Genomic DNA, 19,885 nt, shown 5'->3' on the forward strand with positions numbered 1-19,885 from the left:
CCAGTTGTTTTGTAATGCATATATTTTTCTTTCCCCAGTTTAAGAAGCTGGGCATGTCTATTGTGTCTGATCCGTTGTCTGTGAGTGACTGTGGTTTGGAGCCTGGGGCCTATGATAGATGAAGCCTGGACAGTCTCCTTGTTACAACTTCCTAGCTGCAGCCTGTGCTATTGCATTTTGCTGCCAGTGTCTGCTGCCTTTGGGCTTTATAGAACTATCGCTTGGACCTGTGGGTTGGATAGTGGATTGGAACACGGCTGCCTAAGGAACTGAGCTGGCTGGTGTGACCTAATAAGACTTATTGTTTGGTTTACCGTTTCTTTGTGTAAAGGATGGTAGTTCAGCTGGGGAGGACAATGGTGACCATGGACCCCTTTAAAGTAACATCTGGGACTGGGCCCAGTTGTTCATATGTGGGGGTGGTTGCATCTTCTGTGTCCTCTGTAAACCCAGGGAACCCCCTTTACTCATTTGATCAAAAAGCTTGGGGTGAAATATTACATTTGAGTCATGCACAGCAGTCTTGGGGGTGGGGTGGGGACATGTTGTCAGTGCCCCCACCATTGTTACTGTGTCAAAGATGTATGGGATGGCGGTGTACTTCCTAAAGACTGAGAACGCAGTAGATCTCACACTGGAGAAGGGGTTTTGCCTGGCACCCCTCTGGAGGTAGTTGCTCAGAGGGTCATTTTATTGAACTTCTTGCCCTTTGTTCTGTCTGAGTTCTTCCCCAAACTCCACTGGCTGAGGGAGATGAGGCTGGGGGTGGTGATGCTGCTGTTTGGTCTGAAGGAGGCCACTCCTTCTGTTGTGAGGCTTCCATCTGCCTGACCTGAGAGGAAGTTCGGGATGGTGCATTTTCAGTGGAGCATGTGGTGTGGCTTGTCGGATGTTCTGGTTGGTGGAAGGTATCATGTCTGTAAAGAAGTGGGGCAGCTCTAGAGGAACTGCCCAACGATGCTGCCAGCACCTGAGCAGCTGGAACTGTCATCCCTCACTCAAGACAGCCATCAGCCCCCACAGCAGGGGGCTAACTTGGCCCAGAGGGATGGGGGGGAGGGAGCATCCAAGCGTTCAGAAGAAAACCAGGAATTTGGGGGCGGTCTTCCAGGATAATTTCATGGGAAGGCCTGGGACCTTTGATCCCAAACTAGTGTGAGTCTCTTCTGGAAGATAACAACCTTGCGCCCATTGGGAAAGCACAGGATTTGGAGGGCAGCCTGGGGTCTGTTGATGAAAGAAACGGGCAGTGCCCCTGGTTTGACCTAGCTCCTGGGGTAACTGGAAATCTTGTGGAAGTAAAGAAGGGAGGAAGGTTGAAGGGGACAGAAGGCAGCAAGACAGGGGAGAGATGGATGTGTCTCTTGTTCTCCCACCCTCCCATTAAAAGTGCCATTCCTTGGGATCTGAGGGATGGGGGGAGTCTGGTACTAACAACACCTCCCCCAGGGTCCCTGAAAACCCCTCTCTCTCCTTGCTCAGGGTAGGGGACACAAACCTGCCCCTGCAGAGCCTTGGGACTGGGCATTGGCACTTTGGAGGCTGAGATGGGTGTGGTTGCTCGCGCTGCATGAACTGATAGGTCTTTAGGTGCTGCTTGCGGTGGAGATAGTTATCCTGAGGAGTCCCTCCCAGGCCTTTAAATCAGGCACTCCTACCCTTACTGGGTGTCTTTTCCTAGACACGATGGGTGGCCTGGCACCAGGAGTGGAGCAAGCTTCCGAGCTGCTGCCGTCCAGGGGGCTGGATGTTGTAGTCAATGTTCTGCTTGAGCCTGATATACTCCAATACGTGGAGGTTGACCATTGTTCTAGAGGCAAGTCCCCAGGGTTGGACATACTGACTGTCGAATTCTTCAGGGCATTTTGGGACATCCTGGGGGGCAATTATGCACAGGACCAGGAGCAATGTATCGCAACCAGAGAGATGTCCCTTTCTTAGTGCAGGACGGTCATCATTGTTTTAGTTAAGAAGGGAGATCTCCATTTGTTAAAGAATTGGCATCCTGTTCCTCAGCACAGACTACAAAATCTTTGCTTTCATCTCGCTTTGGCACTGAGCCGGATCACGTGATCTACCCAGAATAGTCCTACATTGTCCTGGCCAGAGTATCCATGGCAACATCCACCTGATCCCGAATGGATCCATTATTCCCAAATGCCTACCCTGCCAAGCACCTTTCTCTCCCTTGATTAGGAAAAGGTGTTTGACAAATTGGGTCTGGAGGATGTGTTCAGGATTCTGTGAGCTTTCAGGTTTGGGTGCACTTTGTCATCTGGATCCAACTTCTGGACAATGCCACAGAGTCCTCAGTGAAGGTTAATGGGTCCCTGATGGCAACCCTTAGCTTTGGAAGAGTCTATCAGGGCTGCCACAGTCAGGCCAACTTTATTGTCTCTGACAGAATGATTTGGAGATGCCGGTGATGGACTGGGGTGTACAAAGTTACAAATCACACAACACAAGGTTGTAGTCCAACAGGTTCAGTTGGAAGCACCAGCCTTCAGAGCTCTGCTTCTTCATCAGGTGATTGTCCTGATTAACCTGGTGTTGTGTGATTTTTATGTCTGAGAGAAGACATTCTTATGCCGTTTATGTAAGTGGCTCTGCACAGGCTGGAGCTGTAGGTGGTTCTTTCAGCATGCAACTTTGTCATGCTCCTCATGTTCACACTCCCAGCTGACTTGTGGAGGATGCACTCCTGCCAGAAGGTCTACTCTGTAGCATCAACTACAAAGATCAGTTGGAGCAAGTGTTTCAGACTTCTGGTCAGTCCATGGAAGTTGGACTGCACTGTCTGAGGCGTTCTGGTACTTCATGTGGAGAACCACTCACCACCTCTACCCGAACGTGAATGTTTGCCCTGCTGAGGAATCCTGGCCAGTGAATTGATATTCATTGAAAACCAAGGTTTGCGACCCAAGCCACCCAGAGTCTAATGGATAAGGCACGCAGCGTTGACACCTTGTGTGCACATGAGACAGCTCAGGCATGTGCTGGGCTTTGGGATGAACTGACCACTCTGTCCAGAACTCGACACTGGCCCTGCGCCATGGACCCTCCCCTGTGATGCGGTGTCCAACAATCTGAGGCATTTTAGGGATGACCTCCCAGTGCCCTTTAGAACAGCACAGAGGTGTTATCTGTCCAGGCTGATGCAATATTTTATCCACTACCATGCCTTCACTGCTGCCTGGACATGCCTAGGCATGATGATGTTTTGCCACCTGTGGCAGAGACTCCCAATGGAGGGCCCTCTATTAAAGGGACCTTCCCAGCTTCCATCAGGGATCTGGGGCAGATAGTGCTGCACTCCCAGCAGTCTCATGCAACTGGCGACTGATAAGTTTACTGGGTTACAGACCACATTCACATTCTGTGGCCTGGAGGAGTCGACCTTCCATTTATATGTTGAGTGCATTTGTCTGCAGCCCTGTTTTAGTTTCTTGAAGGGGCTACTGTTGAAATTTTGTTTGCACTTCAACCACGCTCCTGATCTCCAGACACCCAGGGTGGAGAGGGACAGATAAGTCTACAAGCCTTCTCGTGGCTTTACTTCTGGGTCTGGCCAAGATAGCCATTGACAGGTCAGGCAGCAGCCTGCAGAGGGGCTTGTTGTTCATGAATATCTGCCCCTCTTACACAGTTGGTCTTTTTGTGATTGATGGATGCCCAGGGGCTGGAGGACATCCTAAACCTGACCAATAACATTTTGATTCAGTAAGTGTTCTTGTTTCCATAGTATAAATTTCTGATTTGCCTTTTGAGTTGTGTTTGTATTTTGGGTGGTGTCCCAGGAAGATGGCTATCGTGTTTTTCCTTTGTTTCAATTTATGACCCCTGGAAGAGCCACGGGGACTGTTATTTTATTAGGAAATACTTATTCTATGTTTTGACCCTTTGTTGTCCCTACCCCAAGAGTGATTGGTGGGGCTGAGTGGAGAAAAGCCATTTTTATTTCTTTATTTGTTAATCATCTTGCAGAGTCAATGTAGTTTTATTTTGGTTTAAAAGTCAGGGAAACATTTACTTTTCTGTTTTAAGAGTAGATGGATAGAATGAGCTTTGCTTTGGGCTTAACCCACTGTTGTCCTCATTCCAAGTGTGTCTGATGGGAGTTGACTATTTTTGTTTCAAAGAGTGAGAGTTGTTTTTCAGATTGGAGGCTTGTGACCAGTGGTGTTCCATTTGTCATTTATATTAACAATTTGGATAAGGTAGGGCAGCACATTGGCTCAGTGGCTAGCACTACTGGCTCACAGCACCAGGGACCCAGGTTCGATTCCAGCCTCGGGCGACTCTGTGGAATTTGCACATTCTCCCCAAATCTGTGTGGGTTTCCTCCGGGTGCTCCGGTTTCCTCCCACAATCCAAAGGGGTTAGGTGAATTGGCCATGCTAAATTGCCCATAGTGTTTAGGAATGTGTTAATTAGGGGTAAATGTAGAGTAGTAGGAGAATGGGTTTGGGTGGGATACTTAAGGATTGGTGTGGATTTGTTGAGCCGAAGAGTCTGTTCCCACAGAATATAAAAGGCATAATCAGTAAGTTTGTGGATGACACCAACATTAGTGGTATAGTGGACAGTGAAGAAGGTTAACTAAGAGATCTTGATCAATTAAGTCAGTGCGCTTTGTGGCAGATGGAATTTAATTTGAATAAATGCGAAGTATTGCATTTTAGTAAAACAAACAAGGATAGGGCTTATAAAATTGATGGTAGGACCGTGCGTTGAGTTGTAGAACAGAGAGACCTAGGGGTTCAAGTACGTGATTCTTTGAAATTTGCATCACAGGTAGACGGAGAAAGTGAGGACTGCAGATGTTGGAGATCAGAGTCGAGAGTGTGATGCTGCAAAAGCACAGCAGGTCAGGCAGCATATGAGGAGCAGGAGAATAGACGTTTTCGACGTGAGCCCTTCATCAGGAAAGCCCTGATTAGAGCTCATGCCTGAAACAGAGGTAGACAGATTGGTTAAGAAGATACTGCTTTCATTGCCTTCATTGCTCAGGCTGTTGAGTATAGGAGTTGGGATACCAGAGAACAAAGAACAAAGAAAATTTACAGCCCAGGAACAGGCCCTTTGGCCCTCCAAGCTTGAGCCGATCCAAATTTACTGTCTAAACCTGTCAGTCAATTCCTAAACATCTGCATCCCTCTGCTCCCTACTTACTCATTTATCTAGACGCATCTTAAATGCACTTACCATGCCTGCCTCTACCACCTCTGCTGGCAACGTGTTCCAAAACGCCCACTACCCTCAGTGTGAAGTACTTGCCTCGTGAATCTCCCTTAAATTGTCCACCTCTCACCTTGAAAGCGTGACCTCTCGTTATTGAATCCTTCACCCTGGGAAAAAGCTTATCTCTATCCATGCTGTCTATACCCTTCATGACTTTGTAAACCTCAATCAGGTCCCCCCCTCAATCTCCTTTTTTCTGATGTAAACAAACCTAACCTAGTCAACCTCTCTTCATAGCTCACACCTTCCATACCAGGCAACTTCCTCGTAAACCTTCTCTGTACCCCCTCCAAAGTTTCACATCGTTTTGGTAATGTGGCAACCAGAACTGTACACAGTATTCTAAATACAATTTTAACATGACTTGCTAGCTCTTATACTCAATACCCTGTCCAATGAAGGCAAGCATACTATATGCCTTCTTGACCACTCTATCCACCTGTGCAGCAACGTTAAGGGTACAATGGACCTCCCAGATCTCTCTGCCCATCAAGTTTTTCCAAGGCTCTTCCGTTCATTGTATAATTCACTCTTGAATTAGTCTTGCCTAAATGTATCACCTCACATTTGTCTGGATTGAAAACCATCTGCCACTTTTCTGTCCAACTCTCCAGTCTATCTATATCTTCCTGTATTCTCTGACAGTCCCCTATGCTTTCTGCTACTCCACCAATCTCTGTGTCATCTGCAAACTTGCTGATCATACCAATAGTGCCCTCTTCCAGATCATTTATGTATATCACAAACAACAGTAGACCCAACACTGACCCCTGTGGAACAGCACTGGTTGCCTTTCTCCATTTCGAGAAACTCCCTTCAATTACTACTCTCTGTCTCCTGTTGCTCAACCAGTTCTTTATCCACCTAGCTAGAACACCCTGCACACCATGTGACTTCACTTTCTCCATTAGTCTACCATGGGGAACCTTATCAAACGCCTTACTAAAGTCCATGTATATGACATCAACAGCCCTTCCTTCATCTATCAACTTGATCACTTCCTCGAAGAACTCTATTAAGTTGGTAAGGCACGATCTCCCCACACACAAAACCATGTTGCCTATCACTGATAAGCCCATTCTTTTCTAAATATAAATAGATCCTATCCCTCAGTACCTTTTCCAGCAACTTTCCCACCACCGACGTCAGGCTCACTGGTCTTTAGTTACCTGGAATATCCCTACTACCCTACTTGTACAGGGGGACAACATGGGCAATCCTCCAGTCCTCCAGTACCTCACCTGTATTTAAGGATGCCACAAAGATATCTGTCAGGGCCCCAGCTATTTCCTCTCTTGCCTCTCTTAGCAACCTGGGATAGATGCCATCCGATCCTGGGAATTTGTCCACCTTGTCAATGTGATCCAGACTAATCAAACTCTTTAATCTCAAGATTCATCATGTTCCTCTCCTCAGTGAACACTGATGCAAAGCAATCATTCAGAACCTCACTCATTCTCTCAGGTTCGGCGCACAGCCTTCCTTCATTATCTTTTAATGGACCAATCCTTTCTCTAGTTATCTGCTTGCTTCTTATATAAGAATAAAATGCTTTGGGATTTTCCTTAATTCTGCTAACTAAAGCTATTTCATGACCCCTTTTAGCCCGCTTGATTCCTTGTTTAAGACTTGTTCTACTCTTCCTATATTCTTCCAGGGCCTGTCCTGTCCTCAGTTGCCTAGACCTTATGTACGCTTCCCTTTTGCCTTGGCTAGTCGTACAATTTCTCCTGTCATCCACGGTTCAGGAATCTTACCCTTCCTATCTTTTGCCTTCAACAGGACATGCCTATCTTGCACAACCGTTAACCTATCTTTGAGAGCCTCCCACATCTCAAATGCGAACTTCCCTTCAAATAGCTGTGTCTAATCCTCATTTCCCATCTCCTGCCTAATTTTGATATAATTGGCCTTGGCCCAGTTTAGTGCTCTTTCCTTAGGATGACTCTCATCTTTGTCTATGAGTATTCTAAAACTTACAGAATTGTGGTCACTGTTCCCAAAGAAATCCTCCCCCTGCAACTTCTACCACCTGTCCTGGTTCGTTCCCCAGTACCAGGTCCAATATGGCCCCTTCCCTCATCGGACTATTGACATACTGCTCTAGAAAACTCTCCTGGATGCTTCTTACAAATTCTACCCCATCCAGACCTCTAATGTTAAGTGTATCCCAGTCAATGTTGGGAAAATTAAAATCTCCCATCACCACTACCCTATTGCCTCTACATCTTTCCATAATCAGTTTACCTATTTGTTCTTCTACCTCACGCTCACTGTTGGGAGGCCTGTAATACAGCCCCAACAATATAACTGCACCCTTCTTATTTCTCAGCTCCACCCATAATGCCTCACTACTCAACACCTGCATAGTGTGCTCCTTTAGCACAGCCGTGATATCGTCCTTGACCAGCAATGCAACTCCACTCCCCCTTTTACTTCCCACCCTGACCTGTCTGAAGCACCTATATCCTGGAACATTTAATTGCCAATCATCATGCCCTTCCTTCAACCAGGTCTCTGTTTGCAATAACATGATACTCCCAGGCACCAATCAAAGCCATTTGCCCTACACACTATATTCCTTGCATTAAAGTAGATGCTATCTTCATAATTCTTACAGTCTGCAGTCTCCACCTCGCTGCCTACTTGTTTTCTCTTCTGATTCCCAGTCCCCTGCTACATTAGTCTAAAACCTCCCCAATAGCAGTAGCAAAAACTCCCCCAAGGACATTGGTTCCAGTCTGGTTCAGCTGTAGACTGTCCATTTTGTAATAGTCCCATCTTCCCCAGAACCGGTCCCAATGTCCAACAAATCTGAACCCCTCCCTCCTATACCATCTCTCAAGCCAAGTGTACATCCTGCCTATTTTTTCATTTCTACACTGGCTAGCACGTGGCACTGATAGTAATCTTGAGATCATTACTTTTGAGGTCCTCCTCTTTAACTTCTCTCCAAGCTCCCTGAATTCTTCTTTCAGGACCTCATACATTTTCGATTTATATTGTTGGTGCCTATATGCACCAAGACAACTGGCTGTTCACCCTCCCCTTTTAGAATGCTCTGCAGTCGATTGGTGACATCCCTGACTCGAGCACCAGGGAGGCAACATACCGTCCGGGAGTCCCGTTTTCAGCTACAGAACCACCTATCTACTCCCCTCACAATAGAATCCCCAATGACTATGGCCTTATGAGTCTTTTTCCTGCCCTTCTGAACAGCAGTGTCCTCCCCGGTGTGCCATCTCCCCCAACAGTGTCCAAAAGCAGTGTACCTGTTTTGGAGGAAGATGACCGCAGGAGACACCTGCCTTCCTACTCTTTCTCTGTCTTTTGGTCACCCATTCACTGTCTCCCTCAGCAATTCTAACCTGCGGTGTGACCAGTTCACTAAACGTGCTATCCACGACCTCCTCAGCATCGCAGATGCTCCACAGTGAGTCCATCCACAGCTCCAGAGCCGTCATGCGGTCAAACAAGAGCTGCAGCTGGACATACTTCTTGCAAGTGAAAGAGTCAGGAATGTCAGACACATTCCTAAGCTCCCACATCAAGCAAGAGGCGCATGCCACGGTTCCCTGCCATTGTAAGCTTAGCTTTATATGAACTAACTAAAACCAAACAATGCACTTAAATATATGAAAAAGAAAGTTAAATAAAAAATAAAAGCCTTACCTTACAGAGTCTTTTTCTTCCGGTTAGAGGAGGGGGATGGGAGGGAGATACTACACGTGTAGTATCTTGGGTTTAGCCACTGCCCAAATATAAATTAAACCCTTACCTTCCCGGCAGCCCTCGCTTCACTCCACCTTCTCTCCTTGCTGCTCTGTTAAAATGTTGAGATTGTACAAGATATTGGTGAATTTGCTTCTGGAGTACTGTGTACGGTTCTCGTTGCCCTGCAAGAAGGATATTATTAAATTGGAAGGGTTCAGAAAAGATTTACCAGAATGGAGGGTTTGAGTTATAAAAGATTAGGTTGGGACTTTTTTCACTGGAGCGTAGGAGATTGTGGGGTGAACTTATAGAGGTTTATAAAATCATGGGGTGTATGGATATAGTCAATAGCCAAGCCTTTACGCTAAAGTGGGAGAGTTCAAAACTAGGGGGCATATTTTTAAGGTGAAAGGAGAAAGATTTAGAAAGGACATGAGGGGTAATATTTTTATGTAGAGAATGGTTAGTGTGTGGAATGAACTGCCAGAGGAAGTGGTGGATAGAGGTACAGTTACAACATTTAAAGACATTTGGAAAAATACATGAATAGGTAAGGTTTAGAGGGATATGGGCTAAATGCAAGCAGATGGCATTACTTTAGTTTAGGAACCTGGTTGGCATGGACTCGTTGGACCAAAGGATCTGTTTCCATGCTTTATGACTCTGATTCTATAAATTAAAATAATTAGTTACTGTATATAAAATAGTTTACAAGTATGTATGGTAGGGCATCTCAGCCAAGTGGAATGTCTGTACCGTGGTATGTGGGGAAATTTGGACACTTCCTGCGTATGGACTCATCTAGGTCACAAGAAGTGTCAGTGACCTTCTTGAGCTTGAGCTCTATGTTCCAGAGCTTCAGCAGCAGCTACACTCATTGAGGTGCAGCCATGGGATAGAGATTATGTGGTTGGCACATTCAGAGAGGTAGTCACACTACAAGTTAGGGGCAAGTAGGTAGATAGAGAATGAGTGACCACTAGCCAGTCCTAGAGAAACGGGTACTGCAGGAGTCCTCAAAGATTCTACCATTTTCCATTCTGCACATCAGCGAGGATGATGGATCTTTGAAGAGAGAAGTAAGAGTCAAGTCCATGGTACTATGAGTGGCCCAGCTGTACAGGAACAGAAGATGATGAGCAAAAGGATAGTACAGATATGTCGTGTCTACTTAGGTGACAGCGGTATTTCAATGGGCATTAAGTTAACGCCAGGAAAATTTGTTAACTCCCTGATGTTAGATTCAGGGATGTCACAGGATGGCAACAGGACGTTCTTCTTGGAGATGATGGACTGTCTTTGGATGTGGTCCACATTAGTACTAATAACTAAAGTAGTCTTCCCATCAGAATTCAGGAAACTGGATAAAAAATTAGCAAACATTGTCTCGAAAATTGTAATCTCCAGATTACTCCCAGTATTACGCGCAAGCGAGTACTGAAATAGGAAGAGAAGACAGATGAATTCCTGGCTGGAATTGTACAGGAGGGAGGGCCATTCTTGATCAGTAAACCCTTTCATCACAGGAATCAGCCAAGTGACTTTTTTTTATCTACCACCAATGGCAGAATATCCTTTCTTCAGTATGGGAATCAAAACTGAGTGCTTCAGATACAGTCTCACCAACAGCCTGTACAGGTGTAGTAAAGCTTCTCAATTTTCAAACTCCAATCTTCTAGCAAAAAGGCCAAAATTCTATTTGCCCACTTTATTACTTGCTGAATTTGCACATTTACCAACTCTGCTTGTTAAATCCTCAATGAACTTTAGCGAACTTGACTTCCACAGAGCCATGTTGGCTCTGATTATGCTAATCTTTTCTAAATGTCATGTTATTTCTTTCTTAACAATGGACTACTATTTTCCAAATGACAGATGTTAGGCTAACTGGCCTATAGTTTTTTGCTTTTTGTTGTCTTTGTTTCTTGAGCAGGGGTGTCACATTCAAGGTTTTCCCCAACTGCTGGGCCCCTTTTGGAATCCAGTGAGTTCCGGAATATTATGACCAATTCTTCCCTTGAATGCAGGCCATGATGTCCTGGCTACTTTGTCTACCTACATTCCCATTAACTTGAGAAATACCTTGTCCCTTTCGATTGAGACTGTTACAAGACACTTTCTCCCGTTAGTAGATTGTTTATCTAATATCTTTGAGATGCTTACAGTGTCCTCTGCCCCAAAGACCATGCAAAATATTGACTTAAATAATCAGCCATTTGCCTGTTTCTCATCAATTCTCAGTTACAATCTGCACGGGTCACAAACTCACCTTAGCTACTTTTGTTTTCATATATATCTGTAGAAATTCTTCTGTTTGGTTTTTATATTTCTTGCCAATTCGATTTCTGATGAACTTTCTCCCTTTTTTATTAGCTTTTTAATAACCTGATTTGGATTCTTGGGCTGGAGGCACAGTCAAAAAATGAGAATCAATGGTTTCGCAGCAAAATTAGAAACATTTCTACACAGGAATGGTCGTGGATGTTTTGAACTTTCCTTAATAAGGAAATAAATGCTCAATAAATTGTTAATCTTAAAGCTAAGGTTGATAGTATTTTGTTAGTCCAAAGTAGGAAGGTGTATGGGACAAAACCAGGTGTATAAACTTAGGATTCAGATCAACCAACGTCTTTGAGTTGCAGGACAAGTTTGAGGCTCTGAACAGTCCCTTCCTGTTCATTATTGTCTGAATGTGACAGTGTATATCCATGAGTGTGCAGAGGTGCTTGTTCATGTGTTTAAAGAGATAATTTGTGTCTGTGTGTGTATGTAGAGCTGCTTGGGCAGTAAGTAGTAAGCACAAATCTGTACGTGTGTCTGTGTCTAAAGACATGCTAGTGTATCTCAATGCACAAACTTCTTCATGTGCCAGTTCAGAGAAGCACATGATCAGACAATTAAATTGATCCAGAGATATTTGGGAGTGAAAATTGACAGAATGGAAGTTTAGATGTCAATGCACTATTGTAGAAGGGAATAATATCATGGAAAGGGACATGGGTTGATAGAATAGAAGATAAAGTTCTAGATCCCCTTCTTAGGAGTAGTAGATTGTGGAATTGGTTGTGATAACTGTTGTTATTTGCATGTTTGAATACCAGCTCAATGAAAAAAATCACACAATACCAGGTTATAGTCCAACAGGTTTAATTGGAAGCACACTAGCTTTCGGAGCGCCACTCCTTCATCAGGTGGTAGTGGAGGACACAATTCTAAGACACAGAAGTTAGAGCAAAAATTTACAGTGTGATGTAACTGAAATTATACATTGAAAAATACCTTGATTGTCTGTTGAGTCTTTCATCAGTTCAAATACCATGATAGTTTCATTTCTTTTATGTGTAAAACACAAAACTTTTAAAAAAAAAGTTGCATTCTCAGGTTATCTGTAACAATTGGTGTTAGCTGGACAATATGTTGAAGGTGTTGGCTCCCAGTGTTCTCTGTCTATGCCATGATATTTAGATTGATTCTCATCTAAAAAGTGAGATAACAGAGTTTTACATGAATTCATGCAATTTTTGAGCAAAGTACAATGTCTCTCTGCAAGTACAAATTCACTCCAAAAAAAATATGTGTGTGTGTGTGTGTGTGTGTGTGTGTGTGTGTGTGTGTGTGTGTGTGTGTGTGTATATATATGGTGGTCATTTGTAGTGTGACATGAACCCAAGGTCCCGTTTGAGGCCCTCCCTGTGGGTACTGAACCTAGCTCTCAGCCTCTGCTCGGCCACTTTTCGCCACTGAAGTCCACCTTGGAGGATGGTCACCCAAGGTCCGAGGTCAAATGTCCTGGACCATTGAGGTGTTCGCCAACCGGGAGGGAACCCTCCTGTCTGTGGATTGTTGTGCGGTGCCCATTCATCCTTTGCCGTAGCCTTTGCTCGGTTTCCCCAATGTACCATGCCTCAGGGCATCTTTGCCTGCAATGTATAAGAGAGACAATGTTGACTGAGTCACGTGAGTACCTGCCATGTACAAGTTGGGAGGTGTCCCCACGCGTAATGGTGGTATCTATGTCCACACTCTGAAATGTCTTGCAGTTCCTGAAAGCCAGGCAGCTTGCTACGAACAATGATCCGTTTGAGGTTTGGTGGTTGTTTAAAGGCAAGCAGTGGAGGTGTGGGGAAGGTCTTGGTGAGGTGCTCATCCTCATTGATAATGTGTTACAAGTCACAAAGTACATGGCGTAGTTTTTCAGCTCCTGGGAAGTGATTAACAACGAAGGGTACCCTGTCAGTTGCAGCACGTGTCTGTCTCCTAAGGAGGTCATTACGGTTCCTTGCTGTGGCACGTTAGAATTGACGGTCGATGAGTTGAGCATCATACCCCGTTCTTATGAGGGCATCCCTGAGTACATCCAGGTGCCCGTCACATTCCTCCTCATCTGAGCAGATCCAGTGTATGCGTAGGGCCTGTCCATAGGGGATGGCTGTTTTAATATGTTTTGGGTAGAAGCTGGGGAAGTGTAACATTGTGAGGTTGTCTGTGGGTTTGCGGTAGAGTGTGGTGCTGAAGTGTCCATCCTTAATGGAGATACATGTGTCCAAGAATGAGACAGATAATCGAGAGTAGTCCATGGTGAGTTTGATGGTGGGATGAAACTTGTTGATATACACATGAAAAATGTGAAACTATCATGGTATTCGAATAGATGAAAAACTCAACAGACAACCAAGGTATTTTTCAATGTATAATTTCAATGACAAGTGCAGACTGTGCTGAGAATTGAGATGATGCTGCATCAGAACATTATTTCAATGACCTGACACACACTGCAGCACAGAGGAACTACGCAGAGCAAAGGAAAATCACCTATATCGTGTATTCAAAAAGAATGGGTACCCAATGAACACAGTCCACTGATTTCTCAGCAACAAACCATCCACTCACTGCAGCACGCACCTGTCCCTGAACAGCTCAAGAGTGTTGGTGGACACCCCGTGCTCCTTCTCCAAGGACACCCAGGCTCTGACATAACCGCAGAAGAGGGGCAGGCAGTTGGCTCTAACGACCCCCTCTGCAGCCCGCTGCCTGGACCTGTTTATGGCCAGTTTGGCCAGGCCCAGGAGCAGACCCATGAAGAGGTCCTTAGACCTGCTCTCCCTCCTCCGTACTGGGTGCCCGAAGATCAGGAGCTTGAGACTGAAATGCAACCAAAAACAGAGAAGGAGGTTTTTAAGAAAATCAGAAAGGGAGTGCAAGCACCCACACCCAATATATACAAGGTCCACGGATTCCACAGCACCACAGAACAAGCAGTTGGGCTGGGATTCCTTGAACCACCACTATCTGCGGTTGCAGGGGAACGCTGCGTGCAGCACCCTCCACCCCAGATCCCTGAGAGAAAGGTGAGGACTCCCACATAGAGAGCCTTCCACTGGGGATCCCCACCACCCGGTGGGACACGCCTGTTTATTTCTTTGTTTTTTATATATCTGACACTCCTTTTTTTTCCTTTCTTTTCCACACTACCGCCTAACTGCGGTAGTGCTTATTTTTTCCCCAGCACCCATGTTGTGTGTGTGCAGGTGTGAGACACAGTGAGAGACACAAAGTACATGAATCTTTATTCATTTTCCACCACCAGGAAGAAAGGAAACACCCTAGTGGCCTGTGACAAGCAGTGCCCTCCACATCAAAGGGCAATGCTGTGTGATCAAACAGGGAAGGGGAGGGCAGGGATTAAATCAAAATAGAGTTGGAGGGGAAAATAATACACTCCACTCCCTGCGGTGTCCACCTTTTCCTGAACAACTCCAGGGTGTTGGTGAACACCGCGTGCTCCTTCTCCAGAGACACCTGAGCTCTAACCGCGGAAGAGGGGCAGGCAGTCGGCCCTAATGACCCCCTCCATGGCCCGCTGCCTGGACCTGTTTATGGCCAGTTTGGCCACGCCCAAGAGCAGACCCACGAGGAAGTCTTCAGACCTGCCCACCCTCCTCCATACCAGGTGCCCATAGATCAGGAGCGTGGGACTAAAGTACAACCAAAAGCAGAGGAGCAAAAGGGAGTGCAAGCGCCCACACCCAATATATACAAGGTCCACGGACTCCACAGCGCCACAGAACAAACAGTTGGGATTTCATGAACCACCACAATCTGCGGTTGCAGGGGAACGATGCGTGCAGCATCCTCCACCCCAGATCCCCAAGAGAAAGGGGGAGGACTCCCACATAGAGAGCCCTCCATTGGGAATCCCCACCACCCGGTGGGACATGCCTATTTATCTGTCAGCCCAGGCTTCCTGTCTGGACAGGGTTTACATCTCTAATCTCGTCTATTCTATGAAGTCCACCTGGCTTACCTCATCATAATCGCTCCACTTTGTTAAACAAAAAATTTACTATTTTATTTGCAAACAATAATTCCAATAGAGCAAAAATTAAACAACAAAGTAATCTAACTGATCTATGCTATTGTTATGAAATTCAAAGAGTGTATGGTGACTTTGACAGGTGCCTTTTTTGAGCTCAGAGATTTTGATAGCATGTGTCTGTGACTGGCTGAGAAGTGTAGAGTGTGCTGAGAATTGAGAGGATGCTGCATCAGAACATTTTTTCAATGAGCTGACACACACTGCAGCACAGAGGAACTATGCAGAGCAGAGGAAAAATCACCTATATTGTGTATTAAAAAAAAATGGGTACCAATGAATACAGTTCGTTGATTTCTCAGCAACAAACCCCATCAAGCAGACAAAACACATCCAGAAACCCTAGTCACTCTCCCCTACATCAAAGACATCTCGGAAATGACTGCCAGACTACTCAGACCCCTTGGCATCATGGTAGCCCACAAACCCACTAACACACTAAAACAGCAGCTCATGAACTTGAAAGACTCTATACAGACAACGAGCAAAACTAATGTCATTTGCAAAATACCTTGCAAGGACTGTAACAAACACTACATTGAACAAATTGGCAGAAAACTAGCCACCAGGATATATGAACATCAATTAGCCACAAAGTGATATGACCCTCTCTCACTAGTATCCTTGCATACAGATAAGGAAGGATACCACTTCGACTGGGATAACACAGCCATCCTAGGACAAGCCAAACAGAGACATGCACGAGAATTCCTAGAAGCATGGCATTCCATCCAGAACTTTATCAACAAACGCATCGAGTTAGATTCCATCTACCACCCCCTGAGAAAAAGAACAGGAAATGACATTGCCAAACCAAAGAAACCCAAACATATAAATAGAAAGCAGGATTTGAGTACACTGCTTTGCCTGAGGGCCACTGAAGATGTTACCTAGTAGGGTGACAAAAACGTCTGGAAATGAATCTCTCAGCTCAGCAAGCAAACCTACATCCAGAACCTCAACCTGAGCTAGAAATATTCTCAAAACCCGCTAACTGATAATATGTAAAAATCAGCTTGGGATTGTGTCTTGATGTTAAGGGAACTGGATTTGAATTTAATCCATTAATTTAAATTATGCCCAGGATAGCAAAACTCAATTGAATTTGAATTTGTTGTATTGACAACATTGGACCAATGAGAGGGTACAATGTTGAAGATTTAAAAGGGACAGCATTTAGAAATTTGGTCTGAGCTAATTGCCCTTCAAACCAGAAAGCAAACTGCTGTCTGAAGAAATAAACATCTTGCTCTCAAAAGAAATCTCTCAGACAGTATCATCTGTTAAAGGTACCAAGATACTCACAGTAAAAAGTAACACGATGACCAAGGGAGAAGACAGCAGATTCAGAAGATCGGAAGGAAGACCTCAGAGTAGACTATAGACTTTGAGAGATTAGGTTAATTTAATGTTTAATAATTGCGTTATTGGAGCAGCATTTTAATAAAGTTGAGGTCGATAGTGATTAGTTAAGAAAAAGGCGAATCGGGTTTGTTAATAGGTTTTGTTTAGTGTTCACTGTTAGAGTTTACAATTTATTCTCCTATCTTTTTCTTTAAACAGTGGAAATCAGGGATTTTCTTCCATTCACTGAAATGTAACAGATTAGGAGACAAGGCAAGCTTTTCTGGTGTGTTAGGTTTTCATTAGTAGAGAGATTCGACCTCTGCATTATAACACTATAGACCCCAAAACCTATGTTTTCAGCTCCTTTCACTCAAAACACATAGTTATGGGATAAATAAAAGAAAATAACAAATTTGGCCTTATTACCTAACTCCTCACACTGCTTTTTTGTACAAGCATAGATTATTGTTTCTTGGTTGATTTGCTGAAGATATGGATCAAGGTCACTTTTACAGTTCACTTCGCTAAAAACAGCAATAATTAGTTTCTATTCTCGAACTTCCAAGAGTTGCCTGTGGGAGGTTTTACAAGGAGCTTTTAAATCGTCATCTGTAACATCGACAACTAGATACCTTTTTACAGACAACCCAAGTCTCCATCTGACCACTCCATGAAACACTCCTCCACAAGATCCTCTATGCACCATTCAACATCTGCTGTCTACTTGGTCATAAGATTTTTTTGCACACTTGTTGATCTTGTTATCAGGCACCTTTTGATATCTGGTTAAACAGAATGTACTTCCTCAATGACAAACTAGCTATAGGACCTTGATCAGGAACCAACTTGCAATTAACCTGCAGATCTGGTGTCACACATACACAAAGTCTTGTTTGGTGTGTTTTCCTTTCAACATGAACTGTTAACCACAGTCCGAAAGTCACATGGAGTTCAGTTCCTCATTAACAGCTCCAAACTGAAATGGATTCAAGAATATTCCGGGAAGGTAATGGCATGGTTATACAATCACCAGACTATTAATCCAGAAGCTCCGGTAATGTTCGTGTTTGAATACCGCCATGGGAGATGGTGCGATTTGAATTCTTCTAAAAAAGATGTGGAATCAAGGATCTACTGATGACCATGAAACCATTGTCCATTCCAGGAAAGAAACTGTCATCCTCACCTGGTCTGACCTACATGTGACTCCAGAGTCATCGTAATGTGTTTGACTCTCAACTGCCCTCTGAAATGGTTCAGCCAGCCATTCGTTTGTATCAACCATGACAAAATCTCAACAAAGAAATGAAAGTAGACTGATGTAAACACAGGAAAAGACAACAGCAATAACAGCCTTGTGTCCCTGCAAAGTCCTCCTCACTAACAACTGGGGGTGACTGCCAAGGTTGGAAGAAGTGGCTCACAGACAAGTCAATCAACAGGCTGACGTGGTCACACTCACAGAATCATACCTTACAATGTCCTAGACACCTACCATCACCATCGCTGATTATGTCCTGTCCCACCAGCAGGACAGACACCAGCAGAGGTGGTATCACAGTGATATACATTCAGGAGGGATTGCCCTGGGAGGTCACACATGGTCAGGAAATCTGCTGCTGATTATTGCATACTGTCCTCCCTCAGCTGGTGAATCAGTGGCCCTTCATGTTGAACTAAACTTGGAGGAAGCACTGAGAGTGGTAAGGGTGCAGAATGTACCTTTGGTGGGGGATTTTACTGGCTGTGCAGCAGGTGGTGAAGGAACCAGTAAGAGGGAAAGATATACTTGACTCATTCTCCCAATCTGCTGGCTGCAGATGCATTTGTCCATGACAGTTGGGTTAACACAGACATGGAACTGAGTGGGGAAGATGCAGATTGATCACCACATAGTCATTGTGGTGGCAAAATCCTGTCTTCACATTGAAAATAACCTCCATGGTGTTGTGTGACACTATCACCATGCTAAAAGGGGAACATATTTGAACCAGGACTGGCAACTTAAGAAGCTTGATACCATCCAGGATAAAGCAGCCCACTTTACTGGCATCACATTCACAATCATCTGTTCCCTCTGCCACTGAAGCTTAGTAGCAGGAGTGTTTACGATGTGTAAGATGCACTACAGAAATCCAAAAAGTCAGCACCTTCCAGTCTCACTACCATTTTCATCTGGAAGGACAAAGGTAGCAGTTTTATGGGAACACCATCACTTGCAAGTTCCCCTCCATCCTGATATACAAATATATTGCCATTCCTTCATTGTTGCTCAGTGAAATTACTGGAATTCCCTCCTTATGGGTGTTGTGTGTCTACCTACAGAACATGGACTGCAGTGGGTCAAGAAGGCATCTCACCACCACCTTCTCAAGGGCAGTTGTGAATGTGAAATAAATGGTGGTTATTCAGGAAATTACACGCCCCATGAGGGAATAAAATTTTGGATTTAACACAATGAAAAATCAGCGAGGTACTCTTATACCATGAATAAATTAAATTCACTTTTATAGAGAATTGGTCACCTGTTGTACATTGGCTTAACAAAGAACAGACATGTATTTCTGTGACCATCAAATGGAAACCAGGATGGAATGTGGGTTTAAATTTTATACCCATTATAGGAGGAAGTAGTGGGTCAAAGAATTGGTTGTGGTGACTGTTTTCTGTGTGGTTGAATATCAGCTCACAAAGTACATGTTGTTTTGTTGCTTTTCCAGGTCCACTGCCCCCCAGGCTGCAAGATGGTCAAGACTTGTGTTCAGGAAGAGTTGAAATATACTGGAATTCCTCGTGGAGCACTGTTTGTGACCATGAGTGGGATATCATGGATGCCTCAGTTGTCTGCAGGCAGCTCAGGTGTGGGGTTGCCGTGTCTGTGAACAGCAGCTTTGGCCCAGGAGAAGATCCCATCTGGCCGGATAATTTTCAATGCATTGGGACCGAGGGCACCATCAATGAGTGCCCAAGAGAGCAGAGGAATATCAGCAACTGCACACACAGTCAGGATGCTGGAGTTACTTGCTCAGGTCAGCAGTGATGCTGTGCGATGATGGAAAATTTGGATCATAGAATGCAATCAAGGCCTATGCTTCATTTATTGGATGTGCTGCATTAATGATCAGTTGGGGGTTCCTTTATGGAGGAATGGGAAGCTCGTAGAGATTGAAGCCATAGTGGGTTAATGATCTAATCTTGTGTTTCCCTGAC

The 19,885-nt window shown here is 44.6% G+C and overlaps 1 protein-coding gene across 1 annotated transcript in view; it reads left to right on the forward strand.

Annotated features, from left to right (window-relative positions):
• The first annotated feature begins 1,686 nt into the window (after positions 1 to 1,686).
• LOC132833277 (deleted in malignant brain tumors 1 protein-like) overlaps positions 1,687 to 19,885 on the forward strand; it is a 58,638-nt gene continuing 40,439 nt past the window's right edge. Inside the window, exons 1-2 of the mRNA XM_060851439.1 lie at positions 1,687 to 1,816; positions 19,396 to 19,704. Of these exons, the coding sequence (XP_060707422.1) occupies positions 1,687 to 1,816; positions 19,396 to 19,704 (439 nt within the window). The remainder of the gene's footprint in view (positions 1,817 to 19,395; positions 19,705 to 19,885) is intronic.

The sequence above is a fragment of the Hemiscyllium ocellatum genome, chromosome 36 (genome assembly GCF_020745735.1).
Source record: "Hemiscyllium ocellatum isolate sHemOce1 chromosome 36, sHemOce1.pat.X.cur, whole genome shotgun sequence".
In the NCBI taxonomy this organism is placed as follows: domain Eukaryota; kingdom Metazoa; phylum Chordata; class Chondrichthyes; order Orectolobiformes; family Hemiscylliidae; genus Hemiscyllium; species Hemiscyllium ocellatum.